Source organism: Schistosoma mansoni (genome assembly GCF_000237925.1).
Source record: "Schistosoma mansoni, WGS project CABG00000000 data, supercontig 0037, strain Puerto Rico, whole genome shotgun sequence".
Taxonomy (NCBI): domain Eukaryota; kingdom Metazoa; phylum Platyhelminthes; class Trematoda; order Strigeidida; family Schistosomatidae; genus Schistosoma; species Schistosoma mansoni.
In genome coordinates, this window is record NW_017386026.1 from 133,725 (window position 1) to 153,216 (window position 19,492).

Below are 19,492 nucleotides of genomic sequence, written 5' to 3' on the forward strand. Positions count from 1 at the left end.
GCCTTATGATATAGTACACACGTCTTTTACGACGCGACTCATTTCGACGACCTCTCGAAACAATATTCAAAGGCACTTTTAAAGCTCTTCGGCGTGAATCTAAGTACCACACAATCGATATAAACGGAACTAACGATTACACCAGCATCGATCGCATCAAAGCCGCGTATTTAGAAAAAATCTTATTCATGTCTATTTTCTTTCCGTGTAGTTAAATGACACGACTCCCACAATCATGATATCTTACCTGACAATCAACAATCACGATAACACGTTGGCGGTATCTGACTACGCTCTAAAAGCAATGTGTTGTGAAAGAAGAGTAAGGTTGTAACAGCTCAGGTTGGTTTGTAAGCGTTATATTCCCTACTATCTTATATTGAATGTTGAGAGCCTTTGTTTGTCTGAACAGATAATCCCACGCTCCACTGTGACTGCGCGAAGATCGAAATAAAGACCTATTCACTACTTCTCTGGTTTCTTCTATCAATAGCACGAGGGTTACCTTAAGGCACGAAAGTGGTGAGCCCTTTTTGAACACAAATTTAACCTCATTTCTGTTATTAACTTTTTTTTACTTAATCGTAAAAGTAGACCTGATTATCCGTAAACTAAGTTGAGTATAAAACTAGTTTATTCCGTATTATCTTAAGTTGTTCGTGTTATAGTAACCATTTTTCGTGCTAACTTTATTGCTATATTTGTCACATACCTCATGTCAGACTCAATAGAAACCCATAATCTGGAGGATTTGTCACCAGTGGAGATAGACACTGTTATGACTACGAAATCCCGACTTCCAGAATTTGATCGTAGTGATCCTGAGTTGTGGTTTGCTCAACTAGAGCATTATTTCACGAGACACAATATCAAATCTGAAGGGATTCGCTATAGAGACTTGTGTTCTATCCTTCCTCCTTCAGTCGCCAAAGAAGTCCGTGACTTGATTTTAGATCCACCATCACCACAACCATACACCATCTTATAACGAGAGATAATGAACCGTTTATCATTATCAGATAGTCAAAGAATCCAAAGACTTTTTCAAGGTGAAACACTAGGTGATCGGTCGCCGTCACAGTTTTTGCGTCACCTCCAAGTGTTAATGGGTGATAACACAGTGGGTGAAGCAGTCGTAAAACAAGGATGGATACAAGCTCTCCCATGCTACGTCCAACACTGTTTGGATGCACAAGATCCTGAAACCTCATTATCTCATTTAGCGCGCATAGCCGATAGAATAATGGAGAGAGGTCCTCCAACTGGACCAGGCACAATAAATCACACACAAAAAGTAGAATCAGCAAAAGACCCCGTCATAGAAGAACTCATTGCGAGTGTTAAGAGTCTCACTGAGGCTGTCACCAGAATGCAAATGGGTCATAGAAACAGGAGCAGGTCACCACAACGACCACGATCCAAGTCACAAAACAGGTCACAAATGTCCAGACAACCTGGGCAGTTTTGTTGGTACCATTGGAAGTTTGGTGTCAACTCAACCAAGTGCATGCAACCATGCGCCTGGCCTAAGCATAATTCTAAGACAGCGGGAAACGAGTAACCCCTCCCCAGGTCGCGACGACTGAGGAGGGGCGCCTAAACAGTCGCTTGTTTTATGTTAGAGACAGAAACTCTGGCTTGAATTTCCTGGTGGATACTGGCGCTGCTCTTAGCATCATCCCTCAAAATAAAACTGAGATTAGTCGAGAAACATCATCAATTACACTTCAAGCTGCAAATAAAACTAAAATTGCGACATTTGGGCAGAAAAACTTAACCCTAGATTTGGGGTTCAGGAGGCAATTCCCTTGGGTTTTCACGGTAGCCGACTTAGATCTGGCAATACTGGGGATGGACTTTCTAGAGAGATACGAATTTCTAGTTGACACCAAGAAACGGCGATTAACACTAAAAGAAACTTCGTATTACACAAAAGGCAAAGAAAGTCACATCAGCTCTCTTAACTTGACTCAAACTCCTCCAGTAACAACAGCGAAATTCCAAGATATACTCGCGAAATTTCCAAACTTAACTAAACCAAACCCACAGCCTTCTAAAGACAAACTAAAAGTAAGTCACACTATCAAAACCGAAGGTGCACCGGTTTTTGCAAAACCCAGGAGACTAGCACCAGATAAGCTCAAAATCGCTAGGACCGAGTTTGATTATATGCTACAACTGGGTATTATCCGTCCCTCTGATAGTCAATGGGCATCCCCTTTGCATATGGTCCCAAAGAAAAATGAAGGTGACTGGCGACCGTGCGGGGATTACAGAGCCCTCAACCATCAAACCGTACCAGATAGGTACCCAATACCGCATATCCAAGATTTCACAAACAGTTTACAGGGTATGAACATATTCACTAAAATTGACTTAGTCAGGGCATATCACAATATTCCAGTGGCTGATGAAGATATCCTCAAGACAGCTATTACAACACCCTTTGGCTTATTCGAGTTTGTACGCATGCCATTCGGCCTGAAAAATGCGGCACAGACATTTCAAAGATTCATAGACAATCTACTTCGAGATATGCCATTTGCGCAGGGGTATATAGACGACTTGTTAATTGCCAGCCCCGATTTGCAATCACACGAACAGCATGTAAAAACAGTGTTAAAAAGACTGGATGAACATGGAATAAACATACATCAAAGTAAGTGTGTTTTCGGTGTTCAAACTTTAGAATTTCTCGGTCACACAATAAGCTCAGAAGGGATTAAACCGATCAAAAAAGAAGTAGACACCATTAAACAATACCCCATACCTAGTTCTCTAACACAACTGAGAAGTTTTCTAGGTCTAATTAACTTTTATCGCAGATTCATACCAGGTTGTGCACAATTAATGCAACCTTTGACAGATTCACTAGAAGGAAAACCAAAAGAATTCAAACTGTCTTCTGACGCTGTCGAAGCTATTAAACAGCTTAAAGATAAATTAGCTCAAGCAACTACGTTGATGTATCCGAATTCTCTTTCCCCACTTGCTTTGATGGTGGATGCTTCAGATAAAGCAGTAGGCGGTACCCTTAACCAACTGGTTAAAAACGCCTGGAAACCAATTGCTTTCTTCTCAAAAAGACTCGCTCCAGCAGAGACAAGGTATTCTACCTTCGGGCGAGAACTTCTTGCAATCTACCTAACCATTAAACACTCCCGACACATGTTAGAAGGCAGGGAATTTATAGTCTTTACGGATCACAAACCACTAACGAATGCACTAAAAGCGAGAGCTGATAAATACTCACCTCGAGAAGTCCGACACCTTGACTATATATCACAGTTCACAAGCGATATCCGACATGTCAAAGGTCAGGACAATCAGGCGGCAGATGCTTTATCTAGGCTAGAAATAAACGTGCTACAGCAGTCTACAGTAAACTTCGAGACGTTGAGAAACGAACAAGAGCAGGATCTAGAACTACAAAACCTGCTTAAAACAAACAATTCAAGTCTTAATTTAAAACAGTTCCCATCACCTGTCGATGGTATTCTAATCTACTGTGACACGACCAAGGCAATGCCGCGACCTTTCGTTCCCAAAAGTATGCGAAAGTTGATATATAATAACTTTCATTCTTTGTCTCATCCTGGCGCAAAAGCTTCAACAAAACTAATCAATGCCAGATATATATGGCCGAATTTACAGAAGGATGTACACAAATGGGTTAGAGAGTGTTCAGCATGTCAACAATCAAAGATAAATCGTCACACAAATTCACCCATAGGTGTTTTCTCGCAACCAGATGCACGTCTTGCCCATGTGCATATCGACTTGGTAGGTCCTTTACCACGTTCAAACGGTTTTAATTATCTTTTTACATGCATAGATCGATTTACCAGATTCCCTATAGCCATCCCGATAACGGACATCACAGCGGAAACAGTAGCCAAAGTTTTCATGCAGAACTGGATAACCATTTTTGGTACACCCATAACAATAACGACGGATAGAGAAGCGCAATTCGAATCCGAACTATTTAATAACTTGGCTAAACTTCTAGGCTCCAATAGGATACGCTGCACTGCATATCATCCTCAGGCTAATGGGATGGTAGAACGTTTTCACCGTCAGCTAAAAACCGCCCTTATATCTCACTCAAACCCCAATCAGTGGACAGAATTCCTACCGTTAGTTATGTTGGGAATACGAACATCTGTCAAAACTGACGCACAGTGTTCAGCTGCGGAACTGGTTTTCGGAACAACTCTGAGACTACCAGGTGAATTTATGAACCCTAATACTAACAGTCAAAAACTTAATTTAGAAAATTATGTAGATCAACTACGGGACCACATGTCTAAACTTAAGCCGATTAATACTCGTGAACAATCGCGCGCCGTATATATACCTAAAGACCTAAGCAATTGCACGCACGTCTGGATAAGATGTGACAAAATAAAAGCACCACTCAGTCCTCCATTTGAAGGTCCTTTCAAAGTCGTCTCAAGAAAATCTAAATATTTCGTGATAGAAAAACATGGAAACATCGACACAGTAAGTATTGATAGGCTAAAGCCGGCTTATCTAGATCATGAACCACCATACGTGTTGTTAGATCGTTTAACTGACAAATCCATTACGGAATCGAAATGTAAAGATGATAAATTTTTACAAATGACTAGAACGGTTCGCTGGGCACATCCGATTAGTCAGTCAAGGATGTTGACAGTTTCGGCTGCAGGATAAAATCTAACCACGTAGCTAATCAGACCCTGCATCTACTTAAAAATACTTTTTTTTCCTCATTCCGCCTCACATACAACTCCCCAGACCTTTTACTTTTGATATATAAGTGTTATGTTAAATATTTTTTTAAATACTGGACACATAAGCTAGGTATTCCGAAACGATGGCTGAGGATTTTAATCAAACTCATACAACTAACACTGGCAAATACAACGAATTCAAAAAGCAACCCAGGCGAGTTTTATAATTTCTTTCTCTGGTTAATTAACTATGTTGGTTGTACTTCTTATATATCTGTATACATTTTTCACATAGACTGGCTATACATATATACCATATGAACTAATTCTAAAAGTTTTCGGTCGAAGATATGTTTAGTAGCTTGATACGATTAATACTACTATTAATAAGTGTTTTTTTTAGACAAAACATTTTGGATTAAACCATGGTCAAGTACTTATTAAAGTTCTCATCATTTTTTTTCATGTTTAGGAAACTTACGTAATGACTTAACCAGTTTTCCTGCAGCATGCTTTTTAGTGTGATCATATAACCCATCTTTATTGGCAATATTCAGATTTTTTTTAAATTTCTGACATTTAAGAATCAATAACCGTGAAGATATAGTACAGTGCGTTACTGTAAGGTTACTATCTTAGCCGCGTTGATTCCACATACCTAATTTTAAACACAACTTATAAAGGAACTGTTAAGTAATCATAACATTGAACTGACGATATGACTATCGTAGCTATGTTAACGTTAAACCAATTATTATTAGTGGCCCATACAAAACCCTGGAACTTAACACTAGCGTTATAAAAAAGACATGTTATGTCAATAGCTTATATGTGTACTTTTTTTTCTCGTTGGTTTAATTATAACGTAAAATGGAAATCTACCGAACTTGTAGTGTTTTTTTTTCTATGGTATTATTATTAATACAAACAAAGAACTTGTACTGTTCCAATATGGCACTTTGACATATCAATCCGTCCTCTTGTTATCTTTCTCTCATATCTGAGCAACTTATGGCCAACAAACGTCGTATTGAAGGGGGTTTTGATGAACAAAAACGCAGGCCTCACGCACTCGAACCTCTGCCCTCCTGAATGCTGGACCGTGTGCCTAGCCATTAGACCACATCAAACCACGGGGGAATGACTGCAATTTTTCATTTTATCGACTAATCATTCATAATACTAATGAGTAATAGGACTTACACACTCCTGAGGTGCAAACCAATTCGTTACTTGGATGAATTGACGAAATATTGCTTCAATATATCATGCATACCTAAATCAAACCAGAAAAGGGTATTTGACACAACTGTACTTGATCCGCATACTCCACACAATTTTTTTTGCTTCTTAACCGTATATTCGTTTCCGTTTTGTGGATTACTCTGATGCACCCTTGGTTACGCACCTAGTTGTAAAAGACGGTCATCACTGGCTCAGGGTCATGCATTTGATCGATTTTGTTAAAGAGTCCAACTTCTAGCAAGTTCACCCTTTTACATATATGCATTACAAAAGAGTTTTTTTGTTGTTTTCATGGTTCTTCGTGCACAAGATATCTACACTATGTCTATTTCCTTCCAGAATACCAACCCGTTCTGGAGACCAAGCACTTACATGAACCGAACAATTATCAATTGCATTTATGTATTTCCATTTTGTATCTTATTATTTTATGCAGGCAGTGGAGCAGTTCTTCAGGTTTGCTTGATTTTCACCATTACCTTTGAAGTAGACTCTTCTTTACTTTTTACTTGAGGGCGACTCAAGAGGCAGGTGAGTAAACACCTGATAGCCGGTCTGAGCATGGAAAAATCGTACCTCACCAACATGGTGTTGGATAGCCCACTCGCGGCACTTCCTCAGATATTCTTATTCAACATTCTCACACTTTCTTTTGAAAGCACGCAGCAAACCGTCAGCGATAGTTGTAGAAAAGATCACATGCTACAAAATAAGATGACAAGCTAGTAAATGAAGAGACATCCATGGACTATCGTTGAAAGCGTTAGTCGTAACTGATTGTAAGTCAAATAGTGAGCGAGTTGATAATTTCGCCTTGGGATGAGAAATAGAACTAAGGTGTTTTCAAAAGATAGGTTAATCGAACCGACGTTCCTACGGAAGTCGATTCTAAGGGGAAGCTAATGTAACAGCTCAGGTTGGTTGGTTAAGAGTTGACCCCAAACAACCAAGCATATGCTAAAACAGTATTGTTCAAGTATTCATTCACTTCCTTACTTTTTGTAAGCGTTATATTCCCTACTATCTTATATTGAATGTTGAGAGCCTTTGTTTGTCTGAACAGATAATCCCACGCTCCACTGTGACTGCGCGAAGATCGAAATAAAGACCTATTCACTACTTCTCTGGTTTCTTCTATCAATAGCACGAGGGTTACCTTAAGGCACGAAAAGGTTTCAGGGACACCTAGACAATTAGTGCACACAAGACACTACAAAACTCTCGAATTTTATTTGTATTATGTCAATAAAACAAAAAGAACTAATTTTGGTGTTATTTATATATTTGTTTCAAGTGAACAAGATCTTTTTGTTGGTAATATGCTTGCTCATGTGTGTAAGCTTTTATTCCTTCAGAAAATAGGGAAAAGTCTCCCTGGAAGAATCGTTTTTACTCTATTGCATGTTTATGAAACGCATGTATATGCATTTTTTAGCCCGTCTTGTCTTACCGCACATACGAGTGTAATTCGACATGTAATAACATATCCTTCCCTGTTCTTTTCTAGGACGACTGGAAATGTTGATAAAACGATGTAGTTTACGATGAATCTAAATTTTCACTGCACCTGTTTTCCAATACTATATTCTACCGCATGGCCCCTTATAGTAAGGAAAGACGACTAGACGATGATGAACAAAGGAAGCTTTCAGAAGAGTGTTTACCAAGGGCAAACTCGTTAGGTTTAAACTTCTGGGGTGTCAGATGTTTTTACACATTGTTGTAAGACTCCTCTGATTGTTAAGCCGAATGTGTCTACTGCGATACTCAAGAGTAGTTCGATGTTCTGATGTGCGAACAATGTTGCCTTGGCGATAAGTTTCCTAACTGTGGGGATTGCTTTGGTCGCGTTGCCATCCAACTTGATGGTTTTTGCATTTAAATAAAGTTGGTCTGCTGAGGGTCTCATAAGAGTCGCGCATTTCGGTTCGAACCATCTATAAAAACTTACCAGGCCGGTGAACGTGTGTGATTGTTTGACGGTGGTCTGTTATTTATTATTATTACTCATAAACATCTTATGGGTACATAAGTGTTGTGAAGGAAAGGAAGAAACTAAGGGGATAGAAATAAAAGAGACGCGAAATACGTGAATAGCTTAACATAGAACAAGAAGAGAAGTTGTGGAGGTTTCACTTTGCTTTTCCGTCAATTAGATAGATGACGGACCTTTTTTTGTGTAAATCATTGTTAAGCAAGTTGATATTCAGTAGGTGACACAATCCACCTTCGGAAAGAAAATCATCAAGAAGACTTCGGAACCGGGTTGTAGTTTCACTGCATCGGAGGTTCACTGACAGTCTGTTCCACATGGTAGAGTAGTTGTATTCTGCAACATGTCCCTGACGGACTACTTTGCAATTTGAAATGTTAAATGCAAGTCAGCTGTCACATGTCCAACTGTGAACTTGAGCCAGATCCTTCTGAAGTGCCAGTTTATCTTCTTGGTAGCATACTCCTCTTCAGAGTTTGTCCTTTAACACTCAAAATCTTTTTCATAGGCTTATATAAACTTATTGATATTCTGCTCTCGCCTCCTTTAGTATCGGTATGGTTCCAGGTATTTCGTAATGTTCAGTGAGTGACAGTCTAGCCATTTCAACTCGCAATTTCTATTCCGTTGCATGGTTTTTTGTGGATCTACGGATCTTCTTGTTTGGTTGAGTGTGTTTGTCTAAGAATTGTAAGGTTTCTGGACACTAGTAGCTATCACCTTGCCAGGCAGGAGGTCCATTGATTGCAATGTGAAAATATAAGTGATCATTCGATTGCTGAGGGAAGACGATCGTTTTAAGAATAAATAAGTAATTTACTTAAATGGTAATGTGTGACAACGGAACTGAAATAATAAGATAGTAAACAGAAATGGAAGACATGAGAAGTAGTTACTGACGTGTAGCAATGATGGCCGTGGTGATTTACGAGACACACCAGGCGGCTGGTTTGAGAGACGGATTGTAATCCATAGGTGGGGATAACTCATTATGAGGAAAAGTTAAAGCGCACCTCAGTGTTGATGACAGCCGTGTTTCCGTGACAACGATAACCTCCAGGTCTAAATGAATGCATATATTTCTAAATTTTCTTCGTTTACCCCTGTCCTCTTACGTTACCACATCGGTTTGTGTCATTACCTGATGATCCTCTTCTTTCTGGTTTTTAACAGACTTCTGTTTAAGGTGCGCCATCCAATTCCACGAGCAATGGCAGCTACAGCGTTTTAATCTGTATAGTGTGTCGCACAAACGAGATTGTGGTTTGTGTTCTGTACAGTTGGTTAATGCTAAAGCATTTGCAAGAACATTCTGATTGCATTAGAAGGGTCAGAGTTTTTTCTGAAGCGATAACCGCTCACATATATTCTACCAATTTGATTCACTGCATGACCTTTGCCCTCCGACTGGTTTTCATGTTTTTTTACTTCGCTAAATTTCCACATGCCCAAAGGTCATACTCTGGTACTATAGTAACAAATTTTGTACAGAGTTTTCTTGAGTTGCTTGTTCTAACACAAATGTCAAGTTACCTGCAATTCCGTCTTCTTCCTGTCTTAGCCGTCGAAGTTTGATGTGCTGAGTATAATTGGCCGTCTTCAGTTCCGAAAAAAATCGTTTCCGTTCCTAATAATGTGAAGCCGTAGGCCTCATTGGACCCCGATGGAAAGACACAATAAGGATAGCTACTAAGTGTTGCTAATAAGCTTGAACGCCTACTAGAGCTAGCAGTGAACAAAGAGAACGATTTTCTCAAACATGCTGGAATAGTAAATTGAGTGTGTGAGCGGTTCTTTGTGAGGACCATTTCAAATCAATTATACTTATCTGTATTTGTAAATCTCAAAAGTAAATGAATTTTCGTAAACACCTGTTACATTGTCTTAACCAGGACTCAAAAGTAGCACTTAAGGAAGTTTCTGAAGAACACCAACGATTAATGAACGTTCAAACATGACACTGGTGGGCAAAACAGCTTTAGCATTCAAGCAGTTCAAAATAAAGTCCGTTCCTGTTTTAAGACCACAACATCCACATCATTACACGGAAAATTATCAAAAAGGAAGTCTAAAGTAAACTCACACTTGAGGAAGATGATGATCCAGTGTTCTGGTCAAAAAACCGGTTCCTTATATATAGTCACCACATGTGGACTCAGAACTTCAACGTCTAGAAAAACAAGGTTTTTCTATCACCAATTTTATTCTCAGCTTGGTTAACTCTGATAGTAGTCATCCACAAACCAAATGGCACAGTGCGGATCTGTGTGGACGTCTCAACTGAATTGAATGCTGCTCTAGGAAAATATCATCATTCCTTGCCAGTTCCAGATGATCTTTTTACTACTTTAGAGGGTGGAAGATACTTCGCAAAACTAGGTCTAGCTTAAGTTTATCTGCAATTAGAGGTTGACTGGTCATGACATGAATAATTAACGGCAAAAACACAAATCGAGGTTTATTTCAGCATAATCGACTGCTTTTTGGAGTGAAGACGACGTTTGCGATATCCCAGCAATTAATAGATACCATATCAACTGGTATTACTGGTGTAATGATTTATTTTCACGATATACTTATTGAAGATACCACCAGTATTGTAGTTTGACAACTATTAACTGGTAACACCTTCTATATTTGAATCGTCCCCCACTCGGTTAAAATCAGAAGTCAGATGTGAAGGGGTTGTTATCAATATATCGAGAACCGGTTGCTCTAATGTGGCTAGTGAGCGTTGGAGATGTTTCCCATGCTGGGCTATAACGTGATCTGGTGCAGATGTATGACCGAACGCCTTCAGTTAAACATGTCCACTAAAACTAATGTGGTCAGCATCCGATGTCTAACACTTAAAAAGCTATTGATTTTGGGGAATTATTTACAACTACATTATAGTTCCAATATCTTCAGAAGAGTTGTATGACCGAATCACAGTCATGATGAACTGTAAAAAGGAAAATGGTTTCAGGTTGCGACCAGAAAATGTCAATTCTTTCTAAGGTCTGCATAGTACCTTGAATTCATGTTTAATAGTTTTGGAAGACGTCTCGATCTTGAGAATATCCAAGCTATCGATAAAATGCCTCTCCTATACGACCTACTGACCATATGTTCGTTCTTCGTGTTCATCAGTTATTTCGCTGCGTTTTTGTCATCTCCGCATGAAAAGCGAGCACTACTTAATTATCTACTTGAAAAGAATACAAAGTGAGAACAAAACAATCAATGTCAAACAGCTTCTGAACAATTGAGAGCACCATTCGGGTCTCATCTTTTACCAATCTATAGTAATCTAAGTCCTTTATTGGTACTAATCTAAAAATAGATCTAATCCTAAAACTGTAGATTTGCTATGATGTTAAAATTTAATGTATAAGATCTTACGTGGAAGTCACATCATTGTTCACACTGACTTATTCTATCGTGACAATTGGAAATATATACCCAGTACTTCTGAAGAACACATATAGGCTGAAGATAGAATACTATATTTAAGGTGAATAAAGGCGGGCTCTACAGAATGACCAAGTTCGCAAGACTGAGCAATGCTACTCTGTTGAATTGAATAGAATGTTCCCGCATTCTAAATTGTTGGCCTTCTTCTCGTATGAATTGTTCAATAAAAATCTTTTCAGTAATCATATACTCGACTTCAAAGGTCGTGTGGTTAGGGGGTTTAGTGCCTATACATTACTAACATCTGAAGAGAAATACTTCGGCGAGCGTTTTTTGTTGTACGCTGTATTCACAAAAGGCTTTATGACAGACATTTCACATTGTTCGCTGATCACAAGCCCTTACTTGCAGTTTTTGGTTCGGAGTTTGGAATACTGGAGCATTCGGCTGACCGGCTTCAGGGGTGGGCAGTAGCACTGCTAGGATATGATTTCTGCATTCAGTATCGTGTGATATTAAATTTGGGTCAGAAAACGCTCTTTCTTGCTTGCTAGGTAATCTGCCTAATACTAACGAACATTGTTGTTGTGATTTCTAATAGAGAGTACGCAAACGACACTTCATAGATGAAGTGAGAGCCATTCCCATAACGACTTTCTAAGTGGCAAACGGCACATGGAGAGACTCGAAGACCCAAAGGACGATTCATTATCTTTAAAATTAATGGCCATCGCCTTCAGATGAGGAATGAAAGCACATATTTCAACGGCGTCAATCTCTGTGCACAGTTGGAGAATGACCTGTGTTTGGTAAACACGTAGTGATACCACAAGAATTATGGAGGATTGTAGTTAAACAATTCCATAACGGAAATGCAGAAATATGTTGAATGAAATCAATTAAACACAGTTACACATACTGGTCGAAAAGGGACTCTCAGGTAGAAGACATAAAAACAAGTGTGAACAATGCCAGTGTGCATCAGAAACACTGAGCAAAGGTTAAACCGGTAAACTGACCAGAGCCAGAACATCCATGTTCCGGATTACATCTTGATTTTTCGGGTACTAGAGGAAGAGTTTACTATTTAGTTTTATTAGATGCATATTCAAGGTGCCCTAAAATCCATCCATCAGTTCCTCCAACGACGCAAAAACCTTTGGAAGTAATAAGGAATATATATTTGCTTGCATTGACTTCCAGAGACTGTGGTCACTGATAATGGATTCCAATTTACATCTCACACGTTCAGTGATTCTTGCAATCAAAATGCTAACGTCTACGTTCGCTGTACACCGCACCACCCAAAATTTAATGGCAAAGCTGAACGCTCCACGGACAAATTTAAAAGAGCCGTCTGTAAAGCGTCAGGAGAAAAAAGCTATGAAAGAAATCGCTCAACGATTTCAACTCACATACAGAAGTACACCCAACAACGGATAGCCACAACGAAATTCATTGGGGAAATGAAAGTTACGGACAATAAAAGATGCAACGAAGCTAGCTGAGAAAAAGGGACAAAAAGAATACCTTTTACATTAGACCGAGACATATTGTGCACGTCCATGATTACAAACCTAAAAAAGAATCTTAGGTAAAAAGAAAAATATTATGTCAGGGAGAGAAAGTCATTTTTGAAGTGGCATTAGAGAAATGGAAACGCCAAAAGAACCGGTTAAGCAAAATACCAAAAGAAGACCCATTAGGACATCTTCCTGAACATTTTTAAAATTCCAAGGGAAATACTAGGAGTGACACAAAGTTGTATCACAGAAAATTTATTAACATGAAGAAAAAACGACAGGAAAAGTAGGCCGTCGAATTAAGAAGCAAAGAAAGTATTTCACAAAGCAGGAGGTGAAATGGTTGTCGTAAAAATAGTAAGATTTCATTAGAAGGACTAGCATATCAACACTGATGATAACCTCTCGCCCAGATCATTGTTAAAAAATACTATTGGGCCTAATCTTTCTCATTACGCCACGGGTACCACCGTGTGCAGAGGAACGTTTGTTAATCACGTGAACTCATTTGTGGTTGCTATCTCGAGAAGCAGCTCACATGTAGCATTCATTTCATAACAATTGTCATCATTTTGTCATTTAATACACCACTTATAGTGTAGATGTGACTTGTTACTTTTTGCGTTACTCATGGACAGACGCTTAGATGTGTAGTGTTAACTCTTTTTGGTATATCATTGGTAACTTTGCTTATTGTTAAACCTTCACTAGTAGCGCTTCCTCTGAAGGTTTTAGCTTTTGTACGCGGTCATATTTTGTCTTCTTATTAGTGTTCCCTTTTAATTTAACAGCATTTATTAGCGAGAAATACTTCATTTCTGATAGGATTCTAATAATTTGACACCTCATTTTGTGACTCGACGTCGTACATTAAGTTCGCTATTTCCCACGCTGTCCTCATTTCGATAACACACTAGCTCTTAACTGATATTGGATCTGATCCTACCATAGAACTTTACACATCTAGTAAGTAAAAATATAACAGTCGCTGCCCATTTAATACGAACTCACTACCTTGCATCTCGCTTGTAGATATAAATAAGATTCGTCTAATGTCAGGTGAGTCGACACTAATGGGCAGCCCACGTATCACATGTTGTGAGCGGTATTTAGACAGCGCAGTTGACCCCATACACACAGTAGGTCCACAATCGGCCATCCCGCGTGGCGGCCAACAGAGTGCACATAGGCCTACCTACACTAGCCAGCCCGATGACGTAGATCTCGACTTTTCACCCAGATATATACCTCACCTCTCAACTAAGTAGGCACAAGGTAGCCACCTGGTAGACACATGCAACAAATATGTCTGCGACTACATAGACCCTAATAATCTCAACAGTGTTAGTTCTAAAACCAGTCAAATAAAATCTAGCCTCATCCAAACTATTCAAGACCTATTACCGTATAAATATTTAATCAGTGTTGCAGAAAATTCTAGTCTCAAAATTATAAAAAACATTGAAAAAATAACTGACCACACATCATCTGAAGTGTTGAAAAGACTTCAGTGTATACACAATTCCATTGTGTATAACATACCTGATAGTATGAACTTAAAGTTTGCTAAAAGTACTGTACTACAAGAATGTAGATCGTCGCAATCTTGTTGTGTAAGAAGAAGATTACGTGAAGCACAGACTAAAGCCTCTTGTCCTAACCCATTTCAGTTTAGTAGTATCACAGAATCCAGTCACCTCCTTAATAGTCAGTCTTTACAAAGGCGTAGTCCAACACTTAAAAATGTTAGAATCACCGATGACAGGACTGCAATCCAGTGTCGAATCTTCGATGAAGTGCGAAACAATCAATCCAGTCGCCGTAGTAGCGGCAGTTACGACGTTGGACATAGCACCATTCCTTAAACACCATAACCTACCACTCCGAAAAACGGAGACACATCCTATACTGCTTTCGTGCCTTGAGGTAACCCTCGTGCTATTGATAGAAGAAACCAGAGAAGTAGTGAATAGGTCTTTATTTCGATCTTCGCGCAGTCACAGTGGAGCGTGGGATTATCTGTTCAGACAAACAAAGGCTCTCAACATTCAATATAAGATAGTAGGGAATATAACGCTTACAAAAAGTAAGGAAGTGAATGAATACTTGAACAATACTGTTTTAGCATATGCTTGGTTGTTTGGGGTCAACTCTTAACCAACCAACCTGAGCTGTTACATTAGCTTCCCCTTAGAATCGACTTCCGTAGGAACGTCGGTTCGATTAACCTATCTTTTGAAAACACCTTAGTTCTATTTCTCATCCCAAGGCGAAATTATCAACTCGCTCACTATTTGACTTACAATCAGTTACGACTAACGCTTTCAACGATAGTCCATGGATGTCTCTTCATTTACTAGCTTGTCATCTTATTTTGTAGCATGTGATCTTTTCTACAACTATCGCTGACGGTTTGCTGCGTGCTTTCAAAAGAAAGTGTGAGAATGTGGAATAAGAATATCTGAGGAAGTGCCGCGAGTGGGCTATCCAACACCATGTTGGTGAGGTACGATTTTTCCATGCTCAGACCGGCTATCAGGTGTTTACTCACCTGCCTCTTGAGTCGCCCTCAAGTAAAAAGTAAAGAAGAGTCTACTTCAAAGGTAATGGTGAAAATCAAGCAACCGGTTCTCGATATATTGATAACAACCCCTTCACATCTGACTTCTGATTTTAACCGAGTGGGGGACGATTCAAATATAGAAGGTGTTACCAGTTAATAGTTGTCAAACTACAATACTGGTGGTATCTTCAATAAGTATATCGTGAAAATAAATCATTACACCAGTAATACCAGTTGATATGGTATCTATTAATTGCTGGAATATCGCAAACGTCGTCTTCACTCCAAAAAGCAGTCGATTATGCTGAAATAAACCTCGATTTGTGTTTTTGCCGTTAATTATTCATGTCATGACCAGTCAACCTCTAATTGCAGATAAACTTAAGCTAGACCTAGTTTTGCGAAGTATCTTCCACCCTCTAAAGTAGTAAAAAGATCATCTGGAACTGGCAAGGAATGATGATATTTTCCTAGAGCAGCATTCAATTCAGTTGAGACGTCCACACAGATCCGCACTGTGCCATTTGGTTTGTGGATGACTACTATCAGAGTTAACCAAGCTGAGAATAAAATTGGTGATAGAAAAACCTTGTTTTTCTAGACGTTGAAGTTCTGAGTCCACATGTGGTGACTATATATAAGGAACCGGTTTTTTGACCAGAACACTGGATCATCATCTTCCTCAAGTGTGAGTTTACTTTAGACTTCCTTTTTGATAATTTTCCGTGTAATGATGTGGATGTTGTGGTCTTAAAACAGGAACGGACTTTATTTTGAACTGCTTGAATGCTAAAGCTGTTTTGCCCACCAGTGTCGTGTTTGAACGTTCATTAATCGTTGGTGTTCTTCAGAAACTTCCTTAAGTGCTACTTTTGAGTCCTGGTTAAGACAATGTAACAGGTGTTTACGAAAATTCATTTACTTTTGAGATTTACAAATACAGATAAGTATAATTGATTTGAAATGGTCCTCACAAAGAACCGCTCACACACTCAATTTACTATTCCAGCATGTTTGAGAAAATCGTTCTCTTTGTTCACTGCTAGCTCTAGTAGGCGTTCAAGCTTATTAGCAACACTTAGTAGCTATCCTTATTGTGTCTTTCCATCGGGGTCCAATGAGGCCTACGGCTTCACATTATTAGGAACGGAAACGATTTTTTTCGGAACTGAAGACGGCCAATTATACTCAGCACATCAAACTTCGACGGCTAAGACAGGAAGAAGACGGAATTGCAGGTAACTTGACATTTGTGTTAGAACAAGCAACTCAAGAAAACTCTGTACAAAATTTGTTACTATAGTACCAGAGTATGACCTTTGGGCATGTGGAAATTTAGCGAAGTAAAAAAACATGAAAACCAGTCGGAGGGCAAAGGTCATGCAGTGAATCAAATTGGTAGAATATATGTGAGCGGTTATCGCTTCAGAAAAAACTCTGACCCTTCTAATGCAATCAGAATGTTCTTGCAAATGCTTTAGCATTAACCAACTGTACAGAACACAAACCACAATCTCGTTTGTGCGACACACTATACAGATTAAAACGCTGTAGCTGCCATTGCTCGTGGAATTGGATGGCGCACCTTAAACAGAAGTCTGTTAAAAACCAGAAAGAAGAGGATCATCAGGTAATGACACAAACCGATGTGGTAACGTAAGAGGACAGGGGTAAACGAAGAAAATTTAGAAATATATGCATTCATTTAGACCTGGAGGTTATCGTTGTCACGGAAACACGGCTGTCATCAACACTGAGGTGCGCTTTAACTTTTCCTCATAATGAGTTATCCCCACCTATGGATTACAATCCGTCTCTCAAACCAGCCGCCTGGTGTGTCTCGTAAATCACCACGGCCATCATTGCTACACGTCAGTAACTACTTCTCATGTCTTCCATTTCTGTTTACTATCTTATTATTTCAGTTCCGTTGTCACACATTACCATTTAAGTAAATTACTTATTTATTCTTAAAACGATCGTCTTCCCTCAGCAATCGAATGATCACTTATATTTTCACATTGCAATCAATGGACCTCCTGCCTGGCAAGGTGATAGCTACTAGTGTCCAGAAACCTTACAATTCTTAGACAAACACACTCAACCAAACAAGAAGATCCGTAGATCCACAAAAAACCATGCAACGGAATAGAAATTGCGAGTTGAAATGGCTAGACTGTCACTCACTGAACATTACGAAATACCTGGAACCATACCGATACTAAAGGAGGCGAGAGCAGAATATCAATAAGTTTATATAAGCCTATGAAAAAGATTTTGAGTGTTAAAGGACAAACTCTGAAGAGGAGTATGCTACCAAGAAGATAAACTGGCACTTCAGAAGGATCTGGCTCAAGTTCACAGTTGGACATGTGACAGCTGACTTGCATTTAACATTTCAAATTGCAAAGTAGTCCGTCAGGGACATGTTGCAGAATACAACTACTCTACCATGTGGAACAGACTGTCAGTGAACCTCCGATGCAGTGAAACTACAACCCGGTTCCGAAGTCTTCTTGATGATTTTCTTTCCGAAGGTGGATTGTGTCACCTACTGAATATCAACTTGCTTAACAATGATTTACACAAAAAAAGGTCCGTCATCTATCTAATTGACGGAAAAGCAAAGTGAAACCTCCACAACTTCTCTTCTTGTTCTATGTTAAGCTATTCACGTGTAGTGACCGGCCAGTCTCGATAAGAACACGATTGGAATAATAGAAACAATTATTATTATTGTAACCAATTGTACCAGAGATTGTTTTACTGTATTTGTTTAACTGTATCCGTAGTTGGTTATGAGGTTAGTCGAGAAAGCGTACGGGTAAGCGTACTCGGCGACCAGAACGTGAGACGGTAGTCTCGTTCGAACCTCGTGAGCCTGCAATCTCATCCGCAGTCAAGGGCGGTGTGGTCTGCAGGTCTGGACGTGAGACGGAAGTCTCGTCCGTAGACGGGGCAGATGACACGTGCTGTTGACTGGGACGTGAGAATGAGGTCTCAGGTGCACCTAGCGTGGGATCCGAAGTAGATGTAGAAATCCCGCTAGAAGCTCTGATGGGTCTAACATTGGGTCTCCGCTTATCGCCGTCTCGTCTTTGATGCTCTTCATGGTCTATCTCATCCTGGTATCGCAGCCACCCTACGCCTCATAGCTGCACGATACGTCTGGCCGTCAATGAATAAAGATGTCCGTATGTGGGTAAAGCAATGCTTACAATGTCAACGATCAAAAGTGCACAGGCACGTAGCTGCCCCTATTGGCACTTTCGCTACGCCTGATGCTCGCTTCGATCACGTTCACATAGACATTGTAGGACCATTACCACCATCGCACGGGTATGATCACATACTCACATGCATTGATCGTTTCACAAGATGGCCCGAAGCTATTCCCATCACGTCTATTACGGCGGAGACAGTTGCTCACCGCTTCGTAGAACGATGGATAGCTATGTACGGTTGTCCCTCGACTGTCACGACTGACCGAGGACAACAATTTGAGTCCGCATTATTCTCCTCACTAACACGGCTGCTTGGTACGGAACGCATACGCACTACCGCCTACCATCCAGCATCAAACGGTTTAGTTGAACGGTTTCATCGCCAACTTAAAAGTGCTCTTCGAGCACACGAAAACAACAATTGGTACGAAACCCTTCCGCTCGTCCTCCTGGGAATCAGAACGAGTCTAAAGGCAGATATTCAATGTTCCGCCGCTGAACTTGTTTACGGCACGACATTGCGTCTGCCTGGGGAATTTTTCACACCACAGAGCAGCACTAAGTTCGGCGAATCAGACTACGTCCAACGACTGTCTGCATTCATGCGAACACTGACTCCGGTGTCAACTCGTATACAACATCGACAGGTCGCTCTCCCTCGAGAGTTATCTACCTGTTCACATGTTTTCATACGAGTAGATTCGGTACGCAAACCTCTACAACAGCCTTACGAAGGACCTTTTCACGTGATTTCCCGTCACGAAAAGACCTTCAAGGTTGATCGACGTGGCCGCATCGAAACAGTCAGCATTGATCGTCTCAAGCCAGCACAC

The 19,492-nt window shown here is 39.9% G+C and overlaps 3 protein-coding genes across 3 annotated transcripts; all 3 read left to right on the forward strand.

Moving 5' to 3' along the window:
• Positions 1–715: 715 nt before the first annotated feature.
• Positions 716–988, forward strand: Smp_004540 (hypothetical protein; the record flags this gene model as incomplete). The annotated part of the gene is made up of 1 exon (XM_018790715.1): positions 716–988. One exon carries the CDS (start codon positions 716–718, stop codon positions 986–988), a length of 273 nt encoding a protein of 90 aa, XP_018645958.1.
• Positions 989–1,243: 255 nt separating this feature from the next.
• On the forward strand, positions 1,244–1,561 carry Smp_004530 (hypothetical protein; the record flags this gene model as incomplete). The annotated part of the gene is made up of 1 exon (XM_018790716.1): positions 1,244–1,561. The coding sequence occupies one exon, from the start codon at positions 1,244–1,246 to the stop codon at positions 1,559–1,561; it is 318 nt and encodes a 105-aa protein (XP_018645959.1).
• Positions 1,562–7,279: 5,718 nt separating this feature from the next.
• Positions 7,280–7,498, forward strand: Smp_204430 (unnamed protein product; the record flags this gene model as incomplete). The annotated part of the gene is made up of 1 exon (XM_018790717.1): positions 7,280–7,498. The coding sequence occupies one exon, from the start codon at positions 7,280–7,282 to the stop codon at positions 7,496–7,498; it is 219 nt and encodes a 72-aa protein (XP_018645960.1).
• Positions 7,499–19,492: the final 11,994 nt, after the last annotated feature.